Below are 25,685 nucleotides of genomic sequence, written 5' to 3' on the forward strand. Positions count from 1 at the left end.
TTGTAGATTGTCATCAACTTACAACACTATATTCATAATATGAACATACGAATGTATAACTATCTGCCCACTCAGTTGAAATCAGACGGTATCCAGAGTTTCAAGAATAGGGTATATACCTGGTTACTTGCTCACCCACTTTACTCATCGGGGGCTAACGTACTGGCTTCCCACCCTGAGGGCGCGGGTTCAAATCCCGGCGGTGTTGAATATTTTTCAGAGGTATCTTGATCCCTACTTGAGGTGCTTTGTGGAGGGCACTTTGAGTGAGTACGCCGTCCGTCGGATGGGACGTTAAACTGTGGACCCCTTGGCGCCTTTCGTAAAGAGTAGGCTAATGCCGACGCCGGGTTTCTCTCCATCCTTCATCCTTTCCTATCCATCCCCTATGGCGCAAATGACCTTAGCTGTCGGTCGCCTCCCCTCAAAACTACTACTACTACTACTTTACTCATTGGATGAATTCTTTTGTGGCAATCTTCATAACATTTAAGAACTTATGTTTATATGTTAAATAATATTTATATTCACGACATTTAATATGGTGGTACCATTTTTCAAAATGAATAAAGCATTATTATTATTGCTTGGAAGAAGCCACGCGCCAAATCTCGTCACCTCCACGGCATTTTGTGGACTCCATCTATGCACATCAAGATGTCAATCCACCGCAATCAACTCGGTGGACGCTCTATACGGCTAATGACCCATCCGCGTGAGAGGAAAATGCATGGAAAACGTGGAAACGCTCGGGTATTAAATACGTTGAGAGCAACGCAATAATTTCGGAGTGTAAAAATCGTTCACCTTGACCGGGATTCGAACCCGGATTCCTCAATATCCGGCACGAGTGCTATAGCCAGTTAAGCTATCGAGGCGTCCTGTTCAACCTCGAAATTTCGGGCACTCTAAATGAAGTCGTGACGAAATACCGTACATACAATATCACAGCCATTCGTAGTCGTACACGATGCGTCACAGTTCCCGAGGTTAAAGACAACATTAAGCGCTAAGGGTGTCTTACCTTTGACAAATTCCAAGAAACTGCGGGAGATGCCGCGACGATAACTTTTGACGGAGTCATCCGCTAAATGCATTACGTTGCAACAATATCAGAGTGTAAAAATCATTCGCCTAAACCGGGATTCGAATCCGAATCCCTCAATGTTTGTTTTGACGCATTGAGAGGACGCCCTTGCCTTTGGCCCTCGGCATTCTACACAGCACCGTGTAATTTTCCCTTACTCCATAGTTCGAACATACAAATTGCCCTCAGCTCATGTCACGTTAATCCCGTAGCAACACATGTAACGTGTTTTTTCATTGAGTGCACGGCTGTTATGTAACTCGTATAATAAGATAATAAGCGAAAATAGGCCTTGGCCACGATCATGAGGCTAGGGATATTGAAATATACATTCCAGTATGCCATTCAACCTCCTCGCCCGAGGCGAAAACCTGTCCTCATTATGTATCTCCGTACGGTCGTTACAGTTCCCGATTAACAGACGTGTTATGTTGGTCAATGTCATCGCTGATGCCATTACGTACCATTTTCCGGGATGGTTTTTCTTTAAGGATTACGGGTTATTCTCGTGGGTAGATCCCTTGGCTACTTGCCGGAGGGCCTGGGTTTGATTCCGGTTGACGCCCCTGGGCACCCTCAGCTTCACCCAAGCTGTGTGACTTTTCGGGTACTAGATTCTCCTGGTAAAATACGGGAGACTACCCTGATGTGTGAATCCCAGGCTTGGTACTAGATGAGCTCTACCCTGTCCAAACAAACCAGCCTTAGGGTTGACCAGCAGTTTGGAAAAGGCTAACTAACTGAATTCCTTCTTTCAAAACGTCTTCACCAATATCTCACCGAATGCCCCCGATAGCTTCTCCAAAACCCGCTCGTATATTTAAGGGTCTAGCTTCATTAATTGCGCCTAACTATAGATTATATTTAAGAAGTCGCTGGTAGATCAATAGGTTCCCAGAGAGTTGAAGACGGCTAACGTAACACCGACATTCAAAAAGGGAGACAAGGAGGTACCGAGCATTTACAGACCTATTTCCCTCACATCCATTTCGTGCAAGCTTATGGAACATATAGTGGCTAGTTCGATTGTGAGATACCTCGATAATAAGAAGTTATTAATGAAAAATTATCACGGTTTTGCGAAAGGGTAGATCTGCGAGACACAACTTGCGCTTTTATTTAATGATATTCCTACTTCGTGAGAGAGAAATATTCCAGTAGACGCGATTTTTCTAGAATTTAAGAAAGCCTTCGGCAAAGTACCTCGTAGTAAACTACTCGCAAAGCTAGAAGCATTTGGCATAGATCAAAATATCCGGGGTAAAATTAAAGACTTTTCGAATGGTCGGGTGAGTAGTGATAGATGAAGTTAGGTCAAATGCAGTAGAAGTAGATGTTACATCAGGTGTTCCCCGGGGAAGTGTCATTGGACTTCTTTTATTCCTACTTGACTACTGTATATGATAATAATTTATATATATAATGATGTTATATATAATATAATAAAAAGGTAACCTATCGGTTAAGGTAGGTTTTGGATGAACACAACTACAAAATAAATATTTTTGTATTATATATATAATATATATTACATAAACATGGAAAATGAAAGGTGACTCAGAAAGGTATCAATTAGATTATATTCTGGTTAGACACAGGTTTAGGAACAGTGTGATCAATTCGAACAGCTTCCTGGGAGCGGATGCGGACTCTCACCACAATTTACTTGTTATGAAATGTAGCGGCCGTTCCAAAAAGATAAGGCAGCGGCGACGGGTTGAGAAATGGAATGTAGAAGCATTAAATGGGTTGGCAAGGAAAGAGTACCAGCATGCAATAGAGGAAATCATGGCCGATGGTAAAGAGCTAAGTTCTATCGAAGGAAAATGGGAATGTTTTAAGAAAGGGATATCGGAAGCCGCAAAAGATACTATAGGAACCGTTACCGCGAAAAGGACTAGGAAACCATGGATCACGGATGAGATGATTACAAAGATAGATGAGGGGAGAAAATGGAAGAATGTAAACATAGATTTAGGCAAAATGAAGTACAAAGATTTAAATAATTAATTGAGGCGGGCAGCAAATAAAGCAAAAGAAGCATGAAGGGAAACGCAGTGTGAGGATATGGAATGTTTGCAGAGGAAGGGTGAAATTCGTGCGCTGTACAGCAAAGTTAAATCCTTATCGGGAAGTAAGAAAGGAAAATATATCCTAACAGTTAGAGACAAGGCGGGTAAGATAATAGTTGACGAAGGAAAGGTCCAAGAGAGATGGAAGGAATATATAGAAGAACTGTATAGTAAAGAACTCAGACCAACAAAGTTAGACATTGAAAAAGAAAATGACGTAGAGGAAGACAGCTTAGGTCCAGGCATACTAGACAATGAGATAGAAAGGGCATTAAGGGAGATGAAACTAAATAAGGCTGTGGGGGTGGATAACATTCCCGCGGAACTATTGAAATGTTTAGGAAAATTTGGGAGGAAGAGGCTATACGGGCTGTTTCGTAATCTACTGGGTGAGTGTATTGCAGAAAATAGGAATAGATTGGAGGGAAAGGAGGCTAATCCGCAACCTGTACATGTCTCAGACTGCTCAGGTGCGAGTGGGAAATGGAGAGTCTGGATGGGCAGTGTTAGGAAGAGTTGTAAGGCAGGGTTGCCCATTATCACCGTTGCTGTTCAGCCTGTATGCAGAGGAAATGATTAAAGAGGCATGGGAAGAACTCGAGGTAGGAATGAAAGTGGGAGGGGAATTCGTAAAATCAGTTAGGTTTGCTGATGAACAAGCTTTAGTTTGTTAGTCAGCCAAGGGGCTGCAAGCATTGCTGAGTGAATTGGAGGTTCAGTGCGACAGGTATGGGATGAGAATCAATATTAATAAAATAAAGGTTATGCGATTTTCTAGGAAGAAAAAGGCCAAGCTTAACATTAAAATAGGAGGGCTAAAACTAGAGCAGGTAGAACAGTTTACGTACATCGGAAGCGTTGTGGACAAACACAGGCGAAGTAGTAGGGACGTAAGGAGAAGAATGGCGCTTGGCAAAGAGGATTTTTTTCCTTCCTTCTATAACGCTATCCAAGTATCCGATTGCTCCTAATGATGTGATCTGTCCATCTTTCTCTCCGCGATTCTTTTTGTTTGCCGTCTCGATCTCTACTTTTCTCGAAACCAAACACCTACCTTAACCGGTAAATTACCTAATAAAAAATAATATTATAAAACGAATTCAATATTTTATAATACGCTTATCGCAATAATAGACCTTAAAGGGTGACTGTGAACTCAAATAACACATTTTTCAAAAATCATTTCACAAAAGAAAGCGCTGAGCCAATGGAATTACAGGACATCTCTCCGAGCAAAGAAAAAGTATAGCCTAAAGATACCTGTAAAATTTACAATTAAGATGATCGTGCAAATTTCCGAGGAATTTACGAGTGCAATCGAAGAGAATGGCTACCGACTTAATCTTCGAGAGGGGTGAAATAAGGGCTGTATTTTCTCTATTCTTCAACATTGAATCTCACACCAGTATTTTCCTGTTTGTGCGGATATCAACTTAGTTGCGAATTTACCCTATAATGATAATTTTTCAATTCCGGTATAAGGGGAGGGAGAGGTAGGGAGGGAATAGAATATCGCGAGTGCCAGTGGCACAGAGAGCCGCCGGTCCAGTGGCTCCTGGGACGCCAACGCCGTGAAGCGGGATCCGAAGGAACCAGTCTGACCTCGAAGAGCATCTTTTCCCTCAACTGTCTCCCGCTCTGACTCCCCCTCCCGACGAAGATCAAATGAATGGGAAACTTCCTCAATCGCTCCAGGGGCTCCAAGCGAATGCAGAAATCCGCCAATCATAATGGAGGCGGAGACACCATCTTGTTGTAAATGCGGCGGGCAGGTACAATGATCCAGTAGAGGTCGCAAGGCTGAATTCAATTAGCCGTGACATAGGGGGTCAGGCGATGAAGGTTGAAATTTTTGCCCGGATAACCCAGTCGAAATGTAAAATTTCAGGTTAAAAATGAAGGTATTTTGATAGGCACCTATTTACTTAATTGAAGAGTATGAAAATGCATACTCTTCTCTTCGAGGGGCTGATTGCGTTGGTGCTTTTAAATAATCCGAAATCCTCAGGAAGTTACAAGCATTTCTGACGTCCGTAATAAAAAATAGGCCAAGCATTTCCTTAGAGTTCTCTGTATTATAATGGTATTTATTACCGTTCAAATGAAAACGAGGAACTAATATATTCAAGGTGAAAAAATGGTACGAGTTCATAAATTTCTTTTAGCCCTTTCATAATTTATCGCCATTTTGTTGAATTTTTCAGAAGGTGGCTTTCTTGGCTCGATGAAGACTGCGCAGTTACCTGTTGTTCATCGACATAAGCTTTGAATCCCTCATTGCTCACGAATTCCTAAGAATCTCACTGTATTTGAAGCCCGTGATCTACTTAAAAATACAATTTTTACACAAACTTCACGTTTATTCGATGGAAACTTTAAATTACGCTCCAATAACCGGGAGCCGCTGAAGAGGTATCATCGGAAAAGATGTTTTATATCGCTTCAGATATTATAATTCAAACCTCTCTTCACTCTGAAAGTAGATTCACGCTTTTAAATGAAGCGATTGGCATGCGAAAAAAAATTTTTTTATTAATTAAATTCAGTTCTACATGAACATATTGTACATTAGTCAAGACGCCAACGGATCTAACGAAATAATTTCACTTACATACTTTACAGTCCCGACTTCACTGGAAGCATCACTGTTTACATTACATAAAATTTTTGCTCTGTAAAATATTATATCCTCCTCTTTCTTTTGGAATTTTAACTTCCTTCTAAGAAAGACTGTGTCTAAGAATATCGTTGAACGCATTGCTTGAATTACATGAATTCCAGAATCAGCTACTGAATAAGAACTAAGAAAACAGACAATTTTTCAAAGACGCTGATAAATGCTACTGTTACACAAACAGAAAACGGGCGTGGAAAATGAGGATGCTTCGAGAAAAGTAGAGATCGAGACGGCAAACAAAAAGAACCGCGAAGAGAAAGATGGACAGATCGCATCATTAAGAGCAATCGAATACTTGGATAACGTTATAGAAGGAAAGAATAAAATCCGAGAGACTTATAATGGGGAATGTCAAGAGAAGGACATTTTTAAGTTGTTTTTGGATACTGGAAAACACGTGATTTTTAGCCTGCACTTAGGCCGTGTCCTTAGAGATACGGAATTGTTCTAATTAATTCATGCATATCTATCGCAGCGTTCGGTATATATAAATATATTCCCGGGTTCGATTCCCGGGCAAGGCACTCTGGGCACCTGCAGCTCCACCCAAGCTAAAGTGATTTTTCGGGTACCAGGTCTTCCTGGGAAACCATAACCGGCACAGGGAAAGGAACTGGCCCCCCTACCCTGATGTGTGAATTTTCACACACCGTATAGGGCATAGTACTGGGTGATCTCTACCATCACCTACTAAACCGACCTTCGGGTTGATTACTGTGTTTATGGTTACATATATATTTGTATATTTGGGTCGCGGTAGTCCAAGGGGAAGAGCGTTGGACTGCTGACCGAAGAGGCCCGGGTCCGACTCCCGGGCAAGGCACCCTGGACACCTGCGTGCTATATGATTTTTCGGGTACCAGATCTTCCTGGGAAACCATAACTGGCACAGGGAAAGGAACTTGCCCCCTTACTCTGATGTGTGAATTTCACACGCCGTATAGGGCTTAGTACTGGGTGACCTCTACCGTCACCTATTAACCGACCTTCGGGTTGATTACTGTGTTTATGGTCATTAGATATAATAATTATATGTATAATAATTATTATTACAAGGTGAACTACCGGTTAAAGTAGATTTTTGGATGGACACAACAACCAAAAAAATATTTTGTGGCTCCTAACAAAACACAAAATCCAGCAACCTGTTCTACATCAGGTCCCGCTTCAGCTCTGAGTACTTCCTTCCTCGCTTCATCCCGTCCAACATCCCTATCCTGTACCTTCCCTTTCCTCGTTTGCCTAACATTCTCCCCTGTATTACAGTGTTCAACATCCCGCTGCTGATCAATATGTCCCTCGACCTCTGCGGATGACTTACGCTAGGAAATTATCCAAAAATGGTCAGAGAAAGAATGAATATTGTTTCGTTGTAGTCCCTCACACAAAGATAGCAAACGTGTTCTCCATTTGAGGTTGTCGAACCATAAAACCTTTTGGTATGGCTATCCTTTGCGGGGAAAGCAGAGACATGAGCACCGCGTGCTAACCGCTGTGAAAGTTTAATGCTTGAGGTTTTGCGCGGAGAGGAGGACGGTCTCGAAGATTGCAACACGACTTTTATACTCTTCATGGAGCAGTGGCCATCGAGAGGGGAGGAGACTTGGACGCCCCAGCTTCCCATTGGCTGGCGTCTTATGGAGCCAGTTTTCCTCATAGATGTCGTGGAGATTTCGAGCACCTTCTGCCTTCTTCTTACTCTTAACTACTTTCCTACGCAGAATTTTGAGATATTTGCGCGTTAATTGGAAAAGATGCCGGGAAAATTGACTGTTTGTAGTGAAACCTTTCGGAATCGAAGTCCTCCAGACTGAAAAACCTATATTTCACATCACTAAGCTAAGAGGGATTCTTAAGGCCCGAAACTGGCAGGATTGTCGTTAGTCGCTCGTAAAGAAAACACGTGTTCTTTATTGGCCAACTCAAATAGGGCTGGGAGGAATCCGATGGTAGTGAAAATCTCGGACGATGAAGAGGAAACAGGGTTTGCAAAATAAATTGTATTTTTTAAAGAGAAAAAGTACTTCTCGGACATGACCACAAAAGGGTTCATTATAATGCAACTAGGGTCATGCAAGTTTCTGTTATCTTGTTGCGTGATGGGCATGTGGAACAGAGCAATAAAATATATAAACCTAATTATATTGATATCCAGAGCAGTCAACAACCCAAGAAAGTCATGGTAATGGCTGAGGGGCCTGTAAAGAGGACAAATTGAGTGGAATGGACCCGTTAAAGGATTAGCTACATGATAATTAAATTTAGGTCATCATACTCTAAAGTTTCTCATGTTGGAATATACCAACTTGGTGATAGATAATGCAGCATTTATTTTTTTACATTAACGTATTATTTTTGTGGGACTTAACATTGATTACATGCTGAGGGGCACAAATTATCGTAATTGTGACAATATTTGTAGAGGAAAACTTCATCCCACTAATAAATATGTTCAAAGAGTAATTGAGGGTATGAAGAAAATCACAATAATATGTCAACTCTAATTTCTTAAAGTAACACCAATACATATTGGGCATCTATTTACATTGGATTGTGTTTTTACTTTTACTGAAGGATCCATTGAAGATTGGGCAAAGAGTGGAAGAGATCTGTAAAAGACTGAGCAAGAAAAATAAACTATTTGTGCACATTCTGAGGAAAAACAGGCTCCCAAAAACTTTGGTGGGAGGAATCACAGAAGGAAATAACTACTGTTGAAATAGAAGAATTTTTTTGAAGAAAGTGTTAGTTCAAAAAGTGGCAAAGGAATGAATAACTAGCAGGTAACAGGATATATATATAATTAAGACGGATTGTTTCCGTCGAAATATCAAGAAAATACGTGTGAGTGTTCTTTTTTTGTGTTTCTATATTGTGTGTTACTGTGTAGTGTACTATATATGTATATATATATATATATATATATAACACTTTTTGAAAGACTCACGGACTATAGTGAGTCTCTTTTTTTGTGTGTTTCTGTGTTTTTGTCTGTGTCCACTAGTGCTAAGTGTTATACATATATATATATATATATATATATATATATATATATACACACACACACATATATTATATATATGTATATTTATATTATATATAATATAAATATATATATATATAATTATATATATATATATATATATTATATATATATTTTTTAAGGTAATCTACCGGTTAAGGTAGGTTTTTGGATGGACACAACTACCCAACAAACATTTCATTACTGCCAACAAAACGCAAAATCCATCATCCTATTCTATATCAGGTCCCTCTTCATCTCTGAGTACTTTCTTCCTCCCTTCATCCCATCCAACATCCCTATCCTGTTCCTTCCCTTTCCTCTTTTTCCCAACATTCTACCCTCTATCACAGTCTTCAACATCCCACTGCCGGTCAACACCCCCTTCATCCACTTTTCCTGCCTCCATAGGATTGCTCCCAACAAACCCCTCTCTTCGCCCACCATACCAAGTACTTCCTCATTTGTTTTCCTCTCTGTCCACTTCACCTTCTCCATTCTTCTCCACACCCACATTTCAAAAGCCTCCAGTCTACGTCTATCCTCCTGCTTCAATGACCACGTTTCCGCACCGTACATAGCTACGCTCCATATCAAAGTTTTTACGAGTCATTTCTTAACATCCTTATTCGAAGTCCCTGTCATCAACTCCCTCCTCCTTGTGAAAGCCTCTTTGCCTAGCGCAATTCTTCTCCTTACGTCCCTACTACTTTGACCGTGTTGGTCCAAAACACTACCGAGATACATAAACTGTTCTACCTGCTCTAGTTTTTGCCCTCCTATTTTAATGTTAAGCTTGGCCTTTTTCTTCCTAGAAAATCGCATAACCTTTATTTTATTAATATTGATTCTCATCCCATACCTGTCGCACTGAACCTCCAATTCACTCAGCAATGCTTGCAGCCCCTTGGCTGACTGACAAACTAAAGCTTGGTCATCAGCAAACGTAACTGATTTTACGAATTCCCCGCCCACTTTCATTCCTACCTCGAGTTCTTCCCATGCCTCTTTGATCATTTCCTCTGCATACAGGTTGAACAGCAACGGTGATAATGCCCTGCCTTACACCCCTTCCTAACACTGCCCATCCTAACTCCCCGTTTCCTACCCGCACCTGAGCAGTCTGAGACATGTACAGGTTGCGGATTAGCCTCCTTTCCCTCCAATCTATTCCTATTTTCTGCAATATACTCATTAGTTTTTCCCAATTCACTCTATCAAACGCTTTTTCGAAATCTACGAAACACGCAAATACCTCCTGGTTGTGTTCTATATTCCTCTCGATTAATAATCTCATTACTACAATGGCATCACGCATACCTCTCCCCTTCCTAAACGCAAACTGATCATCCCCTAAGTAATCATTTGCCCTACTCTCTATCCGTTTGTTTATGATCCTGAGAACAACTTTAGCTGCGTGGGATATCAAACTAATTGTCCTATAGTCTTCACATGACGTGGCCTTTACCTTTTTCGGAATCGGAACTAAAACTGATCTCACAAAGTCTTCCGGCCAGATTCCCTCCTCATAAATACTACGGATCAGCCCATATAGCCTCTTCCTCCCACATTTTCCTAAGCATTTTAAAAGTCCACGGGAATGTTATCTACCCCCACGGCCTTATTTAGTTTCATCTCCCTTAATGCCCTTTCTATCTCATTGTCTAGTATGCCTGGACCTAAGCTGTCTTCCTCTACGTCATTTTCTTTTTCAATGTCTAACTGTGTTGGTCTGAGTTCTTTACTATACAGTTCTTCTATATACTCCTTCCATCTCTCTTGGATCTTTCCTGCGTCAACTATTACCTTACCCGCCTTATCTCTAACTATTAGCATAGCTCTTCCTTTCTTACTTACCGATAACGATTTAACTTTGCTGTACAGCGCACCGATTTCACCCTTCCTCTGCAGACTTTCCATATCCTCGCACTGCGTCTTCCACCATGCTTCTTTTGCTTTATTTGTTGCCCGCCTCAATTTATTGTTCAATTCTTTGTACTTCAGTTTGCCTAATTCTGTATTTATATTCTTCCATTTTCGCCGCTCATCCATCTTTGTAATCATCTCATCCGTGATCCATGGTTTCCTTGTCCTTTTAGCGTTAACGGTTCCAATAGTGTCTTTTGCGGCTTTAGACAACCCTTTCTTGATCATTTCCCATTTTTCTTCCATAGTACTAAGCCCTTTACCATCCTCCATGATTTTCTCTACCGCCTGTTTATATTCCTTCCTTTTCAACCCATTTAATGCTTCTACATTCCATTTTCTAACTCGCCGCCCTTGCCTTATCTTTTTGAAACGTACGCTACATTTCATAACAACTAAATTGTGGTCTGAGTCCGCATCCGCTCCCGGGAAGCTGTGCGAATTTATCACACTTTTCCTAAACCTATGTCTAACCAGGATATAATCTAGCTGATATCTTCCTGAGTCACCTGGCATTTTCCATGTATACCTGCGTCTTTTGTGGTGTCTAAACCAAGTGTTGGTGATGACTAACCCCTGTCTCCTGCAGAACTCAACTGCTTTCTCCCCGCGGTCATTCCTCGTGCCTAAACCGTAGTCCCCAACCTCATCACCATCTCTTCCTTCGCCTACCGTCGCATTCATATCCCCCATCACTATCAAATGTTTCCCTGCTGGAACACACGCGATCATGTCCTCTAACTGATCGTATATCTTATCGACCTCTTCTTCCTTATGGTTGCTCGGTGGCATGTATACCTGAATAATAACTAAGTTCGTCGGTTCTGCTTTTATCTCCACTAGTAGTATTCTATCCGTTACCTGCTCTATGTTGACTACGCTTCTTCCTACCTCTTCATTTAATACTATGGCAACCCCTCGTTGGCTCTCATCCCCACCGCTGTATATTATTCTATACTTATCACTCCAGTAATCCCCGCTATCTTTCCATCTCACCTCGCATAGACCTAAAATATCTATATTTCCCCTTTCCATCTCTCGCTTAACATTCTCCAATTTCCCTGTCCTCATCATTGTCCTAACATTCCACGTTCCTATTCTAACTAATTTGGTTTTCTTCTCCTGCGTCTTCTGTCCTGCTGCTGCTGGTTTTCCCTTGCAAGGGTTTCGTGGGATGACGACCGCGGAAGCCTTGCCTCCCCCGCTGCCGGGCACGACACACGGCCGATTGGGCCGAGCCCCGTGGTTGCCAGGACTCAAAATAACTCTATTGTCCATCATATTTTTTCTTGGGAATGATAATTGAGGTGGTTTCCCGTTGCCTTCCTCAATAGTGTTTTTAACGTGACACCATCACTTACTGGCCGCCCCACTGGGGTCAGACGCCATTGCAGCCGCCTCACTGAGGAACAGACGCTGCGTGGACTACCTTTCGTCTGGCTCCTAACCTTCGACCTATCTGGCATGGGTGACCCTACCAGGAGCAATTTTTATTACTCCCGCCAGCACAGCTCTAGGGGTCATCGGAACGCACAAGCCCTTCCACCACGTCAAGGTTGTAGTCCGGGGAGGGATATATTATATATATAATATAAATATATACATATATATATAATATACATGTATATATTATATATATAATTATATATATATATATATATATATATATATATATATATATATATATATATATATATATATATATATCGGCCCTCCCCGGACTACAACCTTGACGTGGTGGAAGGGCTTGTGCGTTCCGATGACCCCGAGAGCTGTGCTGGCGGGAGTAATAAAAATTGCTCCTGGTAGGGTCACCCATGCCAGATAGGTCGAAGGTTAGGAGTCAGACGAAAGGTAGTCCACGCAGCGTCTGTTCCTCAGTGAGGCGGCTGCAATGGCGTCTGACCCCAGTGGGGCGGCCAGTAAGTGATGGTGTCACGTTAAAAACACTATTGAGGAAGGCAACGGGAAACCACCTCAATTATCATTCCCAAGAAAAAATATGATGGACAATAGAGTTATTTTGAGTCCTGGCAACCACGGGGCTCGGCCCAATCGGCCGTGTGTCGTGCCCGGCAGCGGGGGAGGCAAGGCTTCCGCGGTCGTCATCCCACGAAACCCTTGCAAGGGAAAACCAGCAGCAGCAGGACAGAAGACGCAGGAGAAGAAAACCAAATTAGTTAGAATAGGAACGTGGAATGTTAGGACAATGATGAGGACAGGGAAATTGGAGAATGTTAAGCGAGAGATGGAAAGGGGAAATATAGATATTTTAGGTCTATGCGAGGTGAGATGGAAAGATAGCGGGGATTACTGGAGTGATAAGTATAGAATAATATACAGCGGTGGGGATGAGAGCCAACGAGGGGTTGCCATAGTATTAAATGAAGAGGTAGGAAGAAGCGTAGTCAACATAGAGCAGGTAACGGATAGAATACTACTAGTGGAGATAAAAGCAGAACCGACGAACTTAGTTATTATTCAGGTATACATGCCACCGAGCAACCATAAGGAAGAAGAGGTCGATAAGATATACGATCAGTTAGAGGACATGATCGCGTGTGTTCCAGCAGGGAAACATTTGATAGTGATGGGGGATATGAATGCGACGGTAGGCGAAGGAAGAGATGGTGATGAGGTTGGGGACTACGGTTTAGGCACGAGGAATGACCGCGGGGAGAAAGCAGTTGAGTTCTGCAGGAGACAGGGGTTAGTCATCACCAACACCTGGTTTAGACACCACAAAAGACACAAGTATACATGGAAAATGCCAGGTGACTCAGGAAGATATCAGCTAGATTATATCCTGGTTAGACACAGGTTTAGGAAGAGTGTGATAAATTCCCACAGCTTTCCGGGAGCGGATGCGGACTCAGACCACAATTTAGTTGTTATGAAATGTAGCGTACGTTTCAAAAAGATAAGGCAGGGGCGGCGAGTTAGAAAATGGAATGTAGAAGCATTAAATGGGTTGAAAAGGAAGGAATACAAACAGGCGGTAGAGAAAATCATGGAGGATGGTAAAGGGCTTATTACTATCGAAGAAAAATGGGAAATGATCAAAAAAGGGTTGTCTGAAGCCGCAAAAGACACTATTGGAACCGTTAACGCTAAAAGGACAAGGAAACCATGGATCACGGATGAGATGATTACAAAGATGGATGAGCGGCGAAAATGGAAGAATATAAATACAGAATTAGGCAAAATGAAGTACAAAGAATTGAACAATAAATTGAGGCGGGCAACAAATAAAGCAAAAGAAGCATGGTGGAAGACGCAGTGCGAGGATATGGAAAGTCTGCAGAGGAAGGGTGAAATCGGTGCGCTGTACAGCAAAGTTAAATCGTTATCGGTAAGTAAGCAAGGAAGAGCTATGCTAATAGTTAGAGATAAGGCGGGTAAGGTAATAGTTGACGCAGGAAAGATCCAAGAGAGATGGAAGGAGTATATAGAAGAACTGTATAGTAAAGAACTCAGACCAACACAGTTAGACATTGAAAAAGAAAATGACGTAGAGGAAGACAGCTTAGGTCCAGGCATACTAGACAATGAGATAAAAAGGGCATTAAGGGAGATGAAACTAAATAAGGCCGTGGGGGTAGATAACATTCCCGTGGAACTTTTAAAATGCTTAGGAAAATGTGGGAGGAAGAGGCTATATGGGCTGATCCGTAGCATTTATGAGGAGGGAATCTGGCCGGAAGACTTTGTGAGAGCAGTTTTAGTTCCGATTCCGAAAAAGGTAAAGGCCACGTCATGTGAAGACTATAGGACAATTAGTTTGATATCCCACGCAGCTAAAGTTGTTCTCAGGATCATAAACAAACGGATAGAGAGTAGGGCAAATGATTACTTAGGGGATGATCAGTTTGGGTTTAGAAAGGGGAGAGGTACGCGTGATGCCATTGCAGTAATGAGATTATTAATCGAGAGGAATATAGAACACAACCAGGAGGTATTTGCCTGTTTCGTAGATTTCGAAAAAGCGTTTGATAGAGTGAATTGGGAAAAACTAATGAGTATATTGCAGAAAATAGGAATAGATTGGAGGGAAAGGAGGCTAATCCGCAACCTGTACATGTCTCAGACTGCTCAGGTGCGGGTGGGAAACGGGGAGTCAGGATGAGCAGTGTTAGGAAGGGGTGTAAGGCAGGGTTGCCCATTATCACCGTTGCTGTTCAACCTGTATGCAGAGGAAATGATTAAAGAGGCATGGGAAGAACTCGAGGTAGGAATGAAAGTGGGCGGGGAATTCGTAAAATCAGTTACGTTTGCTGATGACCAAGCTTTAGTTTGTCAGTCAGCCAAGGGGCTGCAAGCATTGCTGAGTGAATTGGAGGTTCAGTGCGACAGGTATGGGATGAGAATCAATATTAATAAAATAAAGGTTATGCGATTTTCTAGGAAGAAAAAGGCCAAGCTTAACATTAATATAGGAGGGCAAAAACTAGAGCAGGTAGAACAGTTTACGTATCTCGGTAGTGTTTTGGACCAACACGGTCAAAGTAGTAGGGACGTAAGGAGAAGAATTGCGCTAGGCAAAGAGGCTTTCACGAGGAGGAGGGAGTTGATGACGGGGACTTTGAGTAAGGATGTTAAGAAAAGACTCGTAAAAACTTTGATATGGAGCGTAGCTATGTACGGCGCGGAAACGTGGTCATTGAAGCAGGAGGATAGACGTAGACTGGAGGCTTTTGAAATGTGGGTGTGGAGAAGAATGGAGAAGGTGAAATGGACAGAGAAGAAAACAAATGAGGAAGTACTTGGTATGGTGGGCGAAGAGAGGGGTTTGTTGGGAGCAATCCTATGGAGGCAGGAAAAGTGGATGAAGGGGGTGTTGACCGGCAGTGGGATGTTGAAGACTGTGATAGAGGGTAGAATGTTGGGCAAAAGAGGAAAGGGAAGGAACAGGATAGGGATGTTGGACGGGATGAAGGGCGGAAGAAAGTACTCAGAGATGAAGAGGGACCTGGTGTAGAGTAGAATTTATGGTTGTGTTTTGTTAGTAGTCACAAAATATTTGTTTGGTAGTTGTGTCCATCGAAAAACCTAACTTAACCGGTAGATTACCTTAAAAAAAATATATATCGGGTTGATTAAGCATTAAACCCAGTAATCAACCCGAAAGTCGGTTTGGTAGGTGATGGTCGGGTTCACCCAGTACTAAGCCCGATGGCGTATGAAATTCACACATCAGGGTAGGGGGGCCAGTTCCTTTCCCTGTGCCGGTTTATGGTTTCCCAGGAAGATCTGGCACCCGAAAAATCACTTAAGCTTGGGTGGAGCTACAGGTGCCCAGAGTGCCTTACCCGGGAGTCGAACCCGGCACTCTCCGGTCAGCAGTCCAAGGCTCTACCCCCTGGACTACTGCAACCCATAAATATATATATTATATAATCCCGGTCTGGGAAAAATTTTTACTCTCGTGATCTGCTTGATTCCACCTTCCCCACCTCTCCTGTGTTCGTCCTTTCCTTTATGTGTGTTCCTATCCCTTTTCCTTAATCTGTTTTTATATAAATGAGTATTTGTTCGCCGTTTGGCGGGATTTCGTATTTGAATGTATGTAATATATATATATATATATATATATATATATATATATATATATATATATATATATCCTCTTAGATGCCTTATTCACAGAATTTTTCTTTTCCTCATTCCACCAGGCATCACCTTTTTTCCTCCCAAGCAAATTTCCTCTTAAGCTCAATTTTGCATAAACCTCAATGTTTAATATTTATTCACTCATTGCCTCAAAAATGTAAATTTGAGGCTTCACTCTTTTTGTTATATATAAAGCAGTCAAATGATGCTTTATATATATATATACATACGAGGGTCATCCGGAAAGTAGTACCCGTTCGTGCCGCATGAAGTGCTGACGACGCGAGTAGCCGCTGGACGAGGTCAGATAGCTTCAGTGGCTTGTCTGCCTTCTCTGAGCCACGTTGCGTGACGCTAGCATTGCCTGTGTTTTTTCTGTGATTGTTTACAATGTTTAAAAAAATTGAGAACGCCGCCAGTTGTGAAGTGAGGGCAGTGATTAAATTCCTCAATGCAAGAAACGTTCGCCCATGTGATATTCATCGCCAATTAAAGGAGGTGTATGGAGACAATGTAATGGACGAGTCGTCTGTTCGGCGGTGGTGTCGCAACTTCAACATGGGGAGGGGGAACACACACGACGATGAGCGTTCGGAGAGACCGTCTGTCATTACAGACCAACTGGTGAGCTCAGTTGACGAATTCGTGAGGAACGATCGGCGCGTCACAATTGATGACATCTGTGAGCATTTTCCCAATGTTTCTCGAACAATTGTTCATGAAATTGTTAAACACCATCTGCATTATGCAAAAATTTGTGCAAGATGGGTCCCTCGCGTATCTCAATGATCTGGCGGCGAAGGACTATGCAGCAGGAATACAGAAACTTGTCACACGTTATGACAAATGCTTTAATTTGCTTGGAGATTATGTTGAGAAGTAGTTTAAAGTATCCTCTTTTAAATAAAATTTTTTATGTTTGTTAATATTTACTTTTGTCTTTATTTCACGAACGGGTACTACTTTCCGGATGACCCTCGTGTGTGTGTGTGTGTGTGTGTGTGTATATATATATATATATATATATATATATAAATATATATATATATATATATATATATATATATATATATATACATATATACACACACGAGGGTTATCATATATATATATATATATATATATATATATAAAGCATCATTTGACTTTTATATCACATGATTGTTAAAAGGTTTGCTAAAAGACCACAAATTTGAGTAAAATGGGATTATTATTTTTTGGAAGGTTTTCAATGGCCAACCATTGGTAATTAGTCATTTATTGCTCATTGGTTCCTTGACCATTGAAAACATCCAAGAAATAATAATCCTTTGATTAACAACCTGAGGAGTTTAGAGTGCTATTATTCTTAAAGTCAAAGTTATTACATCAGAGAATACATCAGAAAAATAGTGGAGAGATGAAAGGTGTAAGATAATTATTTTAGAGGAAGGAAGAGAATGCTTTTTGATGAAATGAAGACAAGTAAAAAGATGTAGAATTGAAGAAAGAATGAACATAGAATAAAGAAGAGGATGTTCATTATACATTACATGTGCAAAGTATTAATTGTTGGGGACCATCCAAATCTAGTTTAATATGTGGTTCACCTTTGAATAAATGCTAAGAATTGCAGAAATTCATTTGTGTGTGATGACATAAAATGTAATTAAAGTTGAAGATATGGCAGAAAATTACAGTGAGGAGCTCTGCGAATCTCATTGGATATGGATTTAATGAATGATTGAGAATCAAATATAAAAAATAGTAAGCTGAAAAATGCATAAACTATATTCTAATTTCACTACTCTTTAAACAAAAAGAGTGAAGGCTCAAATTTACATTTTTGAATAAATATTAAACATTGAGGTTTATGCAAAATTGAGCTTAAGAGGAAATTTGCTTGGGAGGAAAAAAGGTGATGCCTGGTGGAATGAGGAAAAGAAAAATTCTGTGAATAAGGCATTTAAGAGGATGATTCCTGCTAATATGATGAAGCTTGGATGATAGCACAATTTGTTTACCAAGAGAAAATGAATGCCCAGGAATTTATGAGAGAAAATAAGGAAAATTTTCAAACGGCAGAAGTAAAGGGATTTAAACAAATTTGTAGAAAATACAACCATTTTTTGTACATGTGCAATAACGATAAGGATTTTGTTATTGTCTAGAATGAATGTGCGGACTATTCGAGGGAGCACTTTGAGGATTGATAAGATGATGATATAGATATTGATGTTAAAAATATTTCCAGGCAATTGATATATGTGAATGAGGTTGTAAGAATGGTGAAAATTTTCTAAAGTGTAAAAGCTACAGACAATATGGAAAATTTAGTGTAGTTTAAAAAAGTGGGAGGAGGATAGGTAATTTTAATACTCATCTGGTATAAATCCTTCATATATGTTTGAAAATTTTAGTTGTACCCAGCAATTGAAAGAATATTTGCCATTTGAATGAAGAATAAATTTTGGGGACAATTATGTGATGGGAAAGAGAATAACCGTGAATACAAGAATTAATGGGAGTTACTGTTTTGCGCATGAAAGTGCAAATTCCCAAAAAAGTGTGATTAAAAGAGTTCAGAAGGAAGCATTTGATAATATCTGAGGGGTTCCCTGTTGTATTTTTTCTTTGTATGATATTTAAAGATTGTTCCCACTTCACAAAGTACTAGAGAAATATGAGGACAGGTGAAATAAAGTATGAATATAACAGGGACTACAATAGCGGAAGAATTATCCATAACCCCTACAATAATCAGGTTACAACAATGCAAACAAAATATGGAAGAAAAATAGACGCCAAAATAAATAAAGGAATAAGACGAGGATGCAACCTCTCACCAGCAATATTCAACGTATACCTGGAAAAGGCAATAACACAAGAATTGGGTATCAAAAGAGTCGAGGTAAATGGAGAAGAAATCAGCATGCTCCGCTTTGCAGATGATATCACAGTACTGGCGGAAATGCGAGAGGACCTGCAAGCAACTCTTAGTGCTATGGAGCAAATATTGGGGGAATATAATATGGATCGACATCAAGCAAAGAATAGCCCAGGCTAAGAATTCATTCATGAAGAAGAGGCAATTACTATGTTCAAAGAACCTAAGACTGGAAACAATGAAGCAATTTGTCAAGACTTTTGTGTGGAGCATGGCACTCCATGGTTCTGAGACTTGGAACATTGGAAAAGTGGACCAGTGAAGAATAGAAGCCTTTGAAACATAGTGCTGGAGGAGAATGCTGAAGATTAAATGGACAGACAAAGTAACGAATGAGGAAGTATATAGAAGAGCAGAAGAGGATAGAGCCATGTGGAGAACTCTACAGCAAAGAAGAAATAGATGGATTGGACACACATTGAGGCACAATGGATTGATTAGGAATATAATCAAAGGAAAATTTCCATGAAGAAGACCAAGAGACATGCACTCATACATGGGACAAATTAATGAAGATGTTAAACAGAGAAAGTATCTTGGATTGAGGGAATTGACATTAAATAGAGTAGAATGGAGGGCTGCAGTAAATCAATCCTATGATTAAAATACTGATGATAATGATGATAGCAGGGAGAAAGCACTAGAGTTCTGTAGGTGATGATTGAGACACCACAAAAGCATTGGGCACACACAGAAAATTCCATGGGATTCAGGAAGGTGTGAGTTGGACTATTTTATGTTTAGGTTGGACTATTTATGGTACGGAAGGTATATTAGTCTGGCTGGGTATGGTGTGCATTGGAAAGTCAGTGCAGTAGTTATGGGATGAGAATAAATGCAAATAAAGCAAAGGTTATGCAGTTTTCTAGAAAATGAAAACCTAAGCTAAAGGTTTAAATAGGAGAACTAAATCTAGAGTAGGTGGAACATTTAACCAATCTCAATATTGCTTTGGATAAATATTTATCAAATTATTAGGGACATAAGAACAGCATAGTGGCATAGTAAGAAAAGAACCTTTCACATGGAGGTGGGAATTTATGATGTGACTAAAAATGTTAAGAAAATGTTCAAAGCCTTGATATCGAGCATGGTTTTTTATGATGTCAAAACATCATCATTGATGCAAAATGATATGCATAGATTGGATGCTTTTGAAATGTGGGTGTGGAGAAGGTTAAGTTGGCATAAAAGAAAACAAATGAGGAAGTGCTGGACATGGTAGGGGAGGGAAAAGGATTGTTCGGAGAAACCCAAAGGATGCAGGAAAGATGGATGAAAACCATTTTGATTGGTGATTGGATGTTGAAATCGGTGATAGAGGGAAGAATGTTAGGCAAATGAGGAAGGAGTAGAAATAGGATAGGCATGTTGATTGGCATGAATGGAGGAAGGAAGTATGCTGAATTGAAGAAGGCCTTATTGAAGTGTCAGATATTAGGCATTATCTTGTTAGGAGAGGAATCAAGCAAATGTATCATTGTACAATTGTATAGCCTGTGTCTAACCAGACCCAACCATAATTGGTAGAATACCAATAATAATGATATCCATTCATTACAGTGACTACATGCCAATTCACACACACACACTTACTTGGCTTGATCAAGCTTAGCATTGAGGAGTTGAATGGCCTCTCGGAGTCGCAGCACTTGCTCGCCAAGACCAAACTGAGGCTCATCGCGACACAGCTCTCCACCTGGGCGGCTTGTCCTCTCCTCCAGTCTTGTCTCTGCAACTTTAAGGGGTCCCTCCTTGTCCTTCAGGGCCCTTTCGAGTGCTTCAATCTCACTCATAGCCCGGTCCATTTCCTCCTGGAGCTGTAAATGCATGGATTATTTCAGACAGCAATTATGCATATTTGGGTGGTGTTTCCGTATGAATTCTCAGAATCCTACTTGTAACTGAACCCTCTCACAACCTAAGTTGAAACTATGCTGGATTTTACATGCAATTGATGTCAACATAGAAGATCTTATATAAACTGTATGTAGTGGTTAACTGCATGATCAAAGGCTCTATTTATTCTGAGAACACTAAGCATCACTGGTCAGCACTGAAGGTCCATCTGCTATATTTTTTTATTAGTCATCTCAATTGAAGCCTAGAAATTTGGTCCCCCCAGATAAAAAAATCAATACATCTCCTACAAACTGCTATTCTGAAGATGAATTCTCATGTATATGAAACCAATGATATTGTATTCTTATTTTTGAATTTTTTAGACATATTTATTATTTTTACTTTTGACAAGGTCTGTTGTACATCCACATAATGACTTATAAATATTAATACATATTATTAGTATATGATTATTATATGAAATTCTAATTGTGGGACTGTTAAAGTTCTGAAGACATGAATATTCATGACTATTCCAGGTTTTCTTTCTGAAGCATTTAGTTTTGCCGTATGAGCATCTTAGTTATTTAAGTCATCAGGGAGAAAGTGACTTCTAAATATCATTTTTTCATAAGAAAATTACAATTAGTATAAAGTAAGTGCAGTCACACTGTAACACAAGCTACAGAATAGTGTTATGATATGGCTATTAATTGAAAAACCAAATAATGCTTTAAAATCATCTCGCACTCGCCAGTTTGTAACAACCCTGCGAAAGAGGTTTTTGTTTTTCTGTTATACAATAAGAAAAACTTTCATGGTATAATGCAGCTATTTTGTTTGAAATATTAATTTCGGTGTTATGCGTCGCAAATGTGACTTTAATTTTTAAGGTATTAGCATAGAAAGTAGGCAAAGTACTGTAGCATGGTACTGCTTATAGCAATTTAACTATGAGATGAACTAAAGGTACCAAAATTGGAGATGGGGACACAAAAGATTTAAGATTGACTACATGAGAAACTTCTAGTGGATGTTGATATGGTGGATGGTGGATATTAACTATTGTTCGACTGAGTCTGTAAATTTCTCATGACAGCTGGAATGATACAAATGACTGGTCAGGCAGTCTTTGAGAGTTTCTTTAATCATGACTTTTGTAATCTGCCCCTTCCTCTGCAGCCATTTACTCTTCTCACATGTCTAGCTATTTGGAACTCTCATACATTATTTCATCATGGCAAAACCAGTAAGATAAAATTTTATCATACTTGTGTAATATCAACTCACCAAAGTCTTTCATGAGCCACTCATTATTTGTTTAAATCTCCTATACTTACCAAAGCACACATCAAGTATCTAATAGTAATGGCATTTAGTTGATATTAATGCTTATACTAGTTTCACATACAACCAGTATTGAGGGGATGAATACCCCACGTTTGCTGTCTTGGACAAACATACACATTCTGATATTCACCCCTACTCCACATGTGAACTACCAAACTACCAAACCCTGAACTCAGTCATATCTCCTCTCTATGTTAAGAAATATACAATAAACTGGCACAAAACCACCCCAAAAGTACCAGAAAGATTAAGAGAAGCCAACATGGTCCCAATCATGATGGAGGGAAGATCTTAATATTTACTTCTTTGTGGTATCAAGGGGTCTGCATTTGCATTTGCAAGGGGTCAAGTTTTCACAGCAATTGAAGAATGCTTGGATGGACTGAATGTCTCTTGAGAAAAGGATCCCCTCTACCAAGTGCCAATGGCTTCTGAGAAGGCAAGATAAGAAGTTAGAGGTCCAGGGCATCCTTATACCCTTGGAGTTGGAAATTACACTGAAGGGTTGATGAATCCGGAGAGGTTGATAGCATAGAATGCAGTAGATAAGGGAAACTACTTCATTGAAGGTCAAATAAGTCTCCTAAGACCAATACTTGTAGATCACCATAGAAAACTCTTTGTTAAATTGTATATGTATTTGAAAATAAAAGAGCTGCTCTTCCATAAGGAGTGGCTAAAGAGAATGTATGGTAGAAAATCGAAAACAGAGGATGGTATTATTGAATCACATTACTCAGAGGGGTAAACTAGAGAACCTGAAGACAGAAATGAAAATATTGTAAACTGCCATCTTTGGGGTGTCAGAAATGCAATAGCCAGATTATGGGATTTGTTAGATGAATTGATACTGTTGTTGCAGCAACCAACCCAAGACAAATGGGACTAGGAATCATCTTAAGCAGAAGTAAGGGAGAAAGAGTCAATGGATATGTGTAATACAATGAAGTGTAATTATGGCAAACACAACCAAAGGAGTACTGATAATAGAAATTTATGTGTACTTGGCTTCTATTGGTCATAATAATAGTGAGGTTGAAAGAAGTCATGATAAAATTAATGAGGTTATTCATTTGACTAGTGGAGATGAAACTTGTCTAATGCATGGAAACAAGATTGGTTATGCTAGAGAGCGAGGTGAGGGGTTATATAGTGGGGACTATAGATTTGGCAAGAGTTATTATAAATAGATAAACTACAAATATTTTGCTTGAATAAGAAACTTTAGGGAGCTAAGTCTTGGTTTAAACACCACAAAAGAAAATACTCCTAGATGACAAGAGCGATAAATAGATGGTTTCAAATATATAATATATTAGTAAAAAATTGAGTGAAATATAGAATCAAAAATCATAGGAGTTACCCTGCAGTGAGAATAAACAGTGACTATATTTTGATCAAAATGAAATGTTTTGATGTTTAAACAGATTGAAAATAATGACGATAGAAACAGCCACTGGGAATACTAAAAAATACATACATGGGGAATAGATTAATGATCTTAAAGATGCATATGAAAGAATGTAAGTGAATAATATGTCCCCAATACTTGGACCATATTGGTCCGAAATGCTTCCGAGATACATAAACTGTTCTACCTGCTCTAGTTTTTGCCCTCCTATTTTAATGTTTTGCTTAGCCTGTATCTTTTTTTGGGAAAATTGCATAACCTTTGATTAATTTATATTGATTCAGCACTGAATTTCCAATTCACTCAGTAATGCTTTCAACCCCTTGGCTGACTGACAAACTATAGCTTGGTCATCAGCACACCTAACTGATTTTACGAATTGCCCTCCGACTTTCATTCCTACCACCAGTTCTTTGCATGACTCTTTAATCATTTCCTCCACATAAGTATCAATAAGTTAAGATTGAGAGAATATCAATCATTAGTATTTTGACTGGTTCATTATTTCAAAGAGGTAATGAACCATTATCATTATGCTACAATTTGCTACATATATGTGTGTGAAAAAGCTTTTGGTAAAATTATAAATAATAAATTTTCAATGTCAGGGCATAAACCTTCTTCCTCTGCCACTGCATTTCATTTCTGGCCTTTTGGGACTCATGTATGCACACACGTAAACTGTAATTGACAGCTTCTGCTTGCGCTCTCAGGTCATTGATTGCTTTTTCTCTTGCCAGGTCTAAAACATTACGGAGTCTTTCAGCTGCGCCAGCCTCCGTATCAAGCCTTTCCTTTGACATCCGAGTTGCTTCCTCCCAGCATATGGGTGAGACACTCCTGTTTCCGGAGACATGAACAACATATATTTAAGAAAACTCTGTAATTTTAGTTTTGAATCATAAGATCCAGAGGATAGAAAGTATGCAGGCTTGATATCCATTTTTCATTTGATGGAATGACTATCAAGTCTGGCATCGTTCATGCACTGATTCAGTAGACCATTCCACTTCATTCAATCTGCCACCATGCCAACTCAGTGTGGAATGAATCAAGTATCTATTCTACACATGAAAACAAGGAAATGAAAAAATATATCAATCTCCTTATCTATCAATTTCCTTATATTATGGTTGACATAAATGACTTTTTTCTGCATACCCATGTCTTGCTATATGTAATACCAATCATAATCAATGTGGCCATGAGGTGATTGATATGTTAGGTATGTGGCACATTAGTATGTATACATGCAAATATGTATACATACTTGTAAATATACTAGTTTCAGTTCAGCCATATGAATACAACACCAGTATATTGGCTTTTGATGGATTATTAAGGAAATGCTTCATTTTGCTAACGGTGCCAAAATGAAAAAGTCAAGGTATGAATAAATTTCCTGAATACAGCTTTCGTTTGTTAATGGGCTGCCATATTACTGGGTAAGACTGAATAAACTCCTAAAGATATATTTATGTCCATACTTGTATTCTGGCAAGATCCATGGCATGTATAGTATATGGCCTAAAGGATCAATAATCAAAGAAATCACAGATGATTCAGAGAAAGGGCCCCTCAACCATGAAATTTGTGAATTTCATGGAGGGGCCCTTTCAATTCAAGGAGCCCTCATTTCTCTATCATGAAACCATGAAATTTGCGAATTCCAGAAAACATTTGAATGTTTTATGAAAATCATACATTGAGTGGGCAAAAACCAGTAACCGTTATAACCTGCAATTCTACAAGGCATCACTTA

General features: G+C 39.7%; 1 protein-coding gene across 1 annotated transcript in view; it reads right to left on the reverse strand.

Annotated features, from left to right (window-relative positions):
- Positions 1 to 25,685, reverse strand: part of LOC139696563 (tektin-B1) — an 88,918-nt gene that overhangs the window by 11,808 nt on the left and 51,425 nt on the right. The window contains exons 5-6 of the mRNA XM_071595367.1: positions 24,541 to 24,763; positions 20,917 to 21,140 (exon numbers count right to left, since the gene is read on the reverse strand). Of these exons, the coding sequence (XP_071451468.1) occupies positions 20,917 to 21,140; positions 24,541 to 24,763 (447 nt within the window). The remainder of the gene's footprint in view (positions 1 to 20,916; positions 21,141 to 24,540; positions 24,764 to 25,685) is intronic.

Source organism: Hetaerina americana, unplaced genomic scaffold (assembly GCF_022747635.1).
Source record: "Hetaerina americana unplaced genomic scaffold, ioHetAmer1.1.p SCAF_7, whole genome shotgun sequence".
NCBI classification, from domain to species: Eukaryota; Metazoa; Arthropoda; class Insecta; order Odonata; family Calopterygidae; genus Hetaerina; species Hetaerina americana.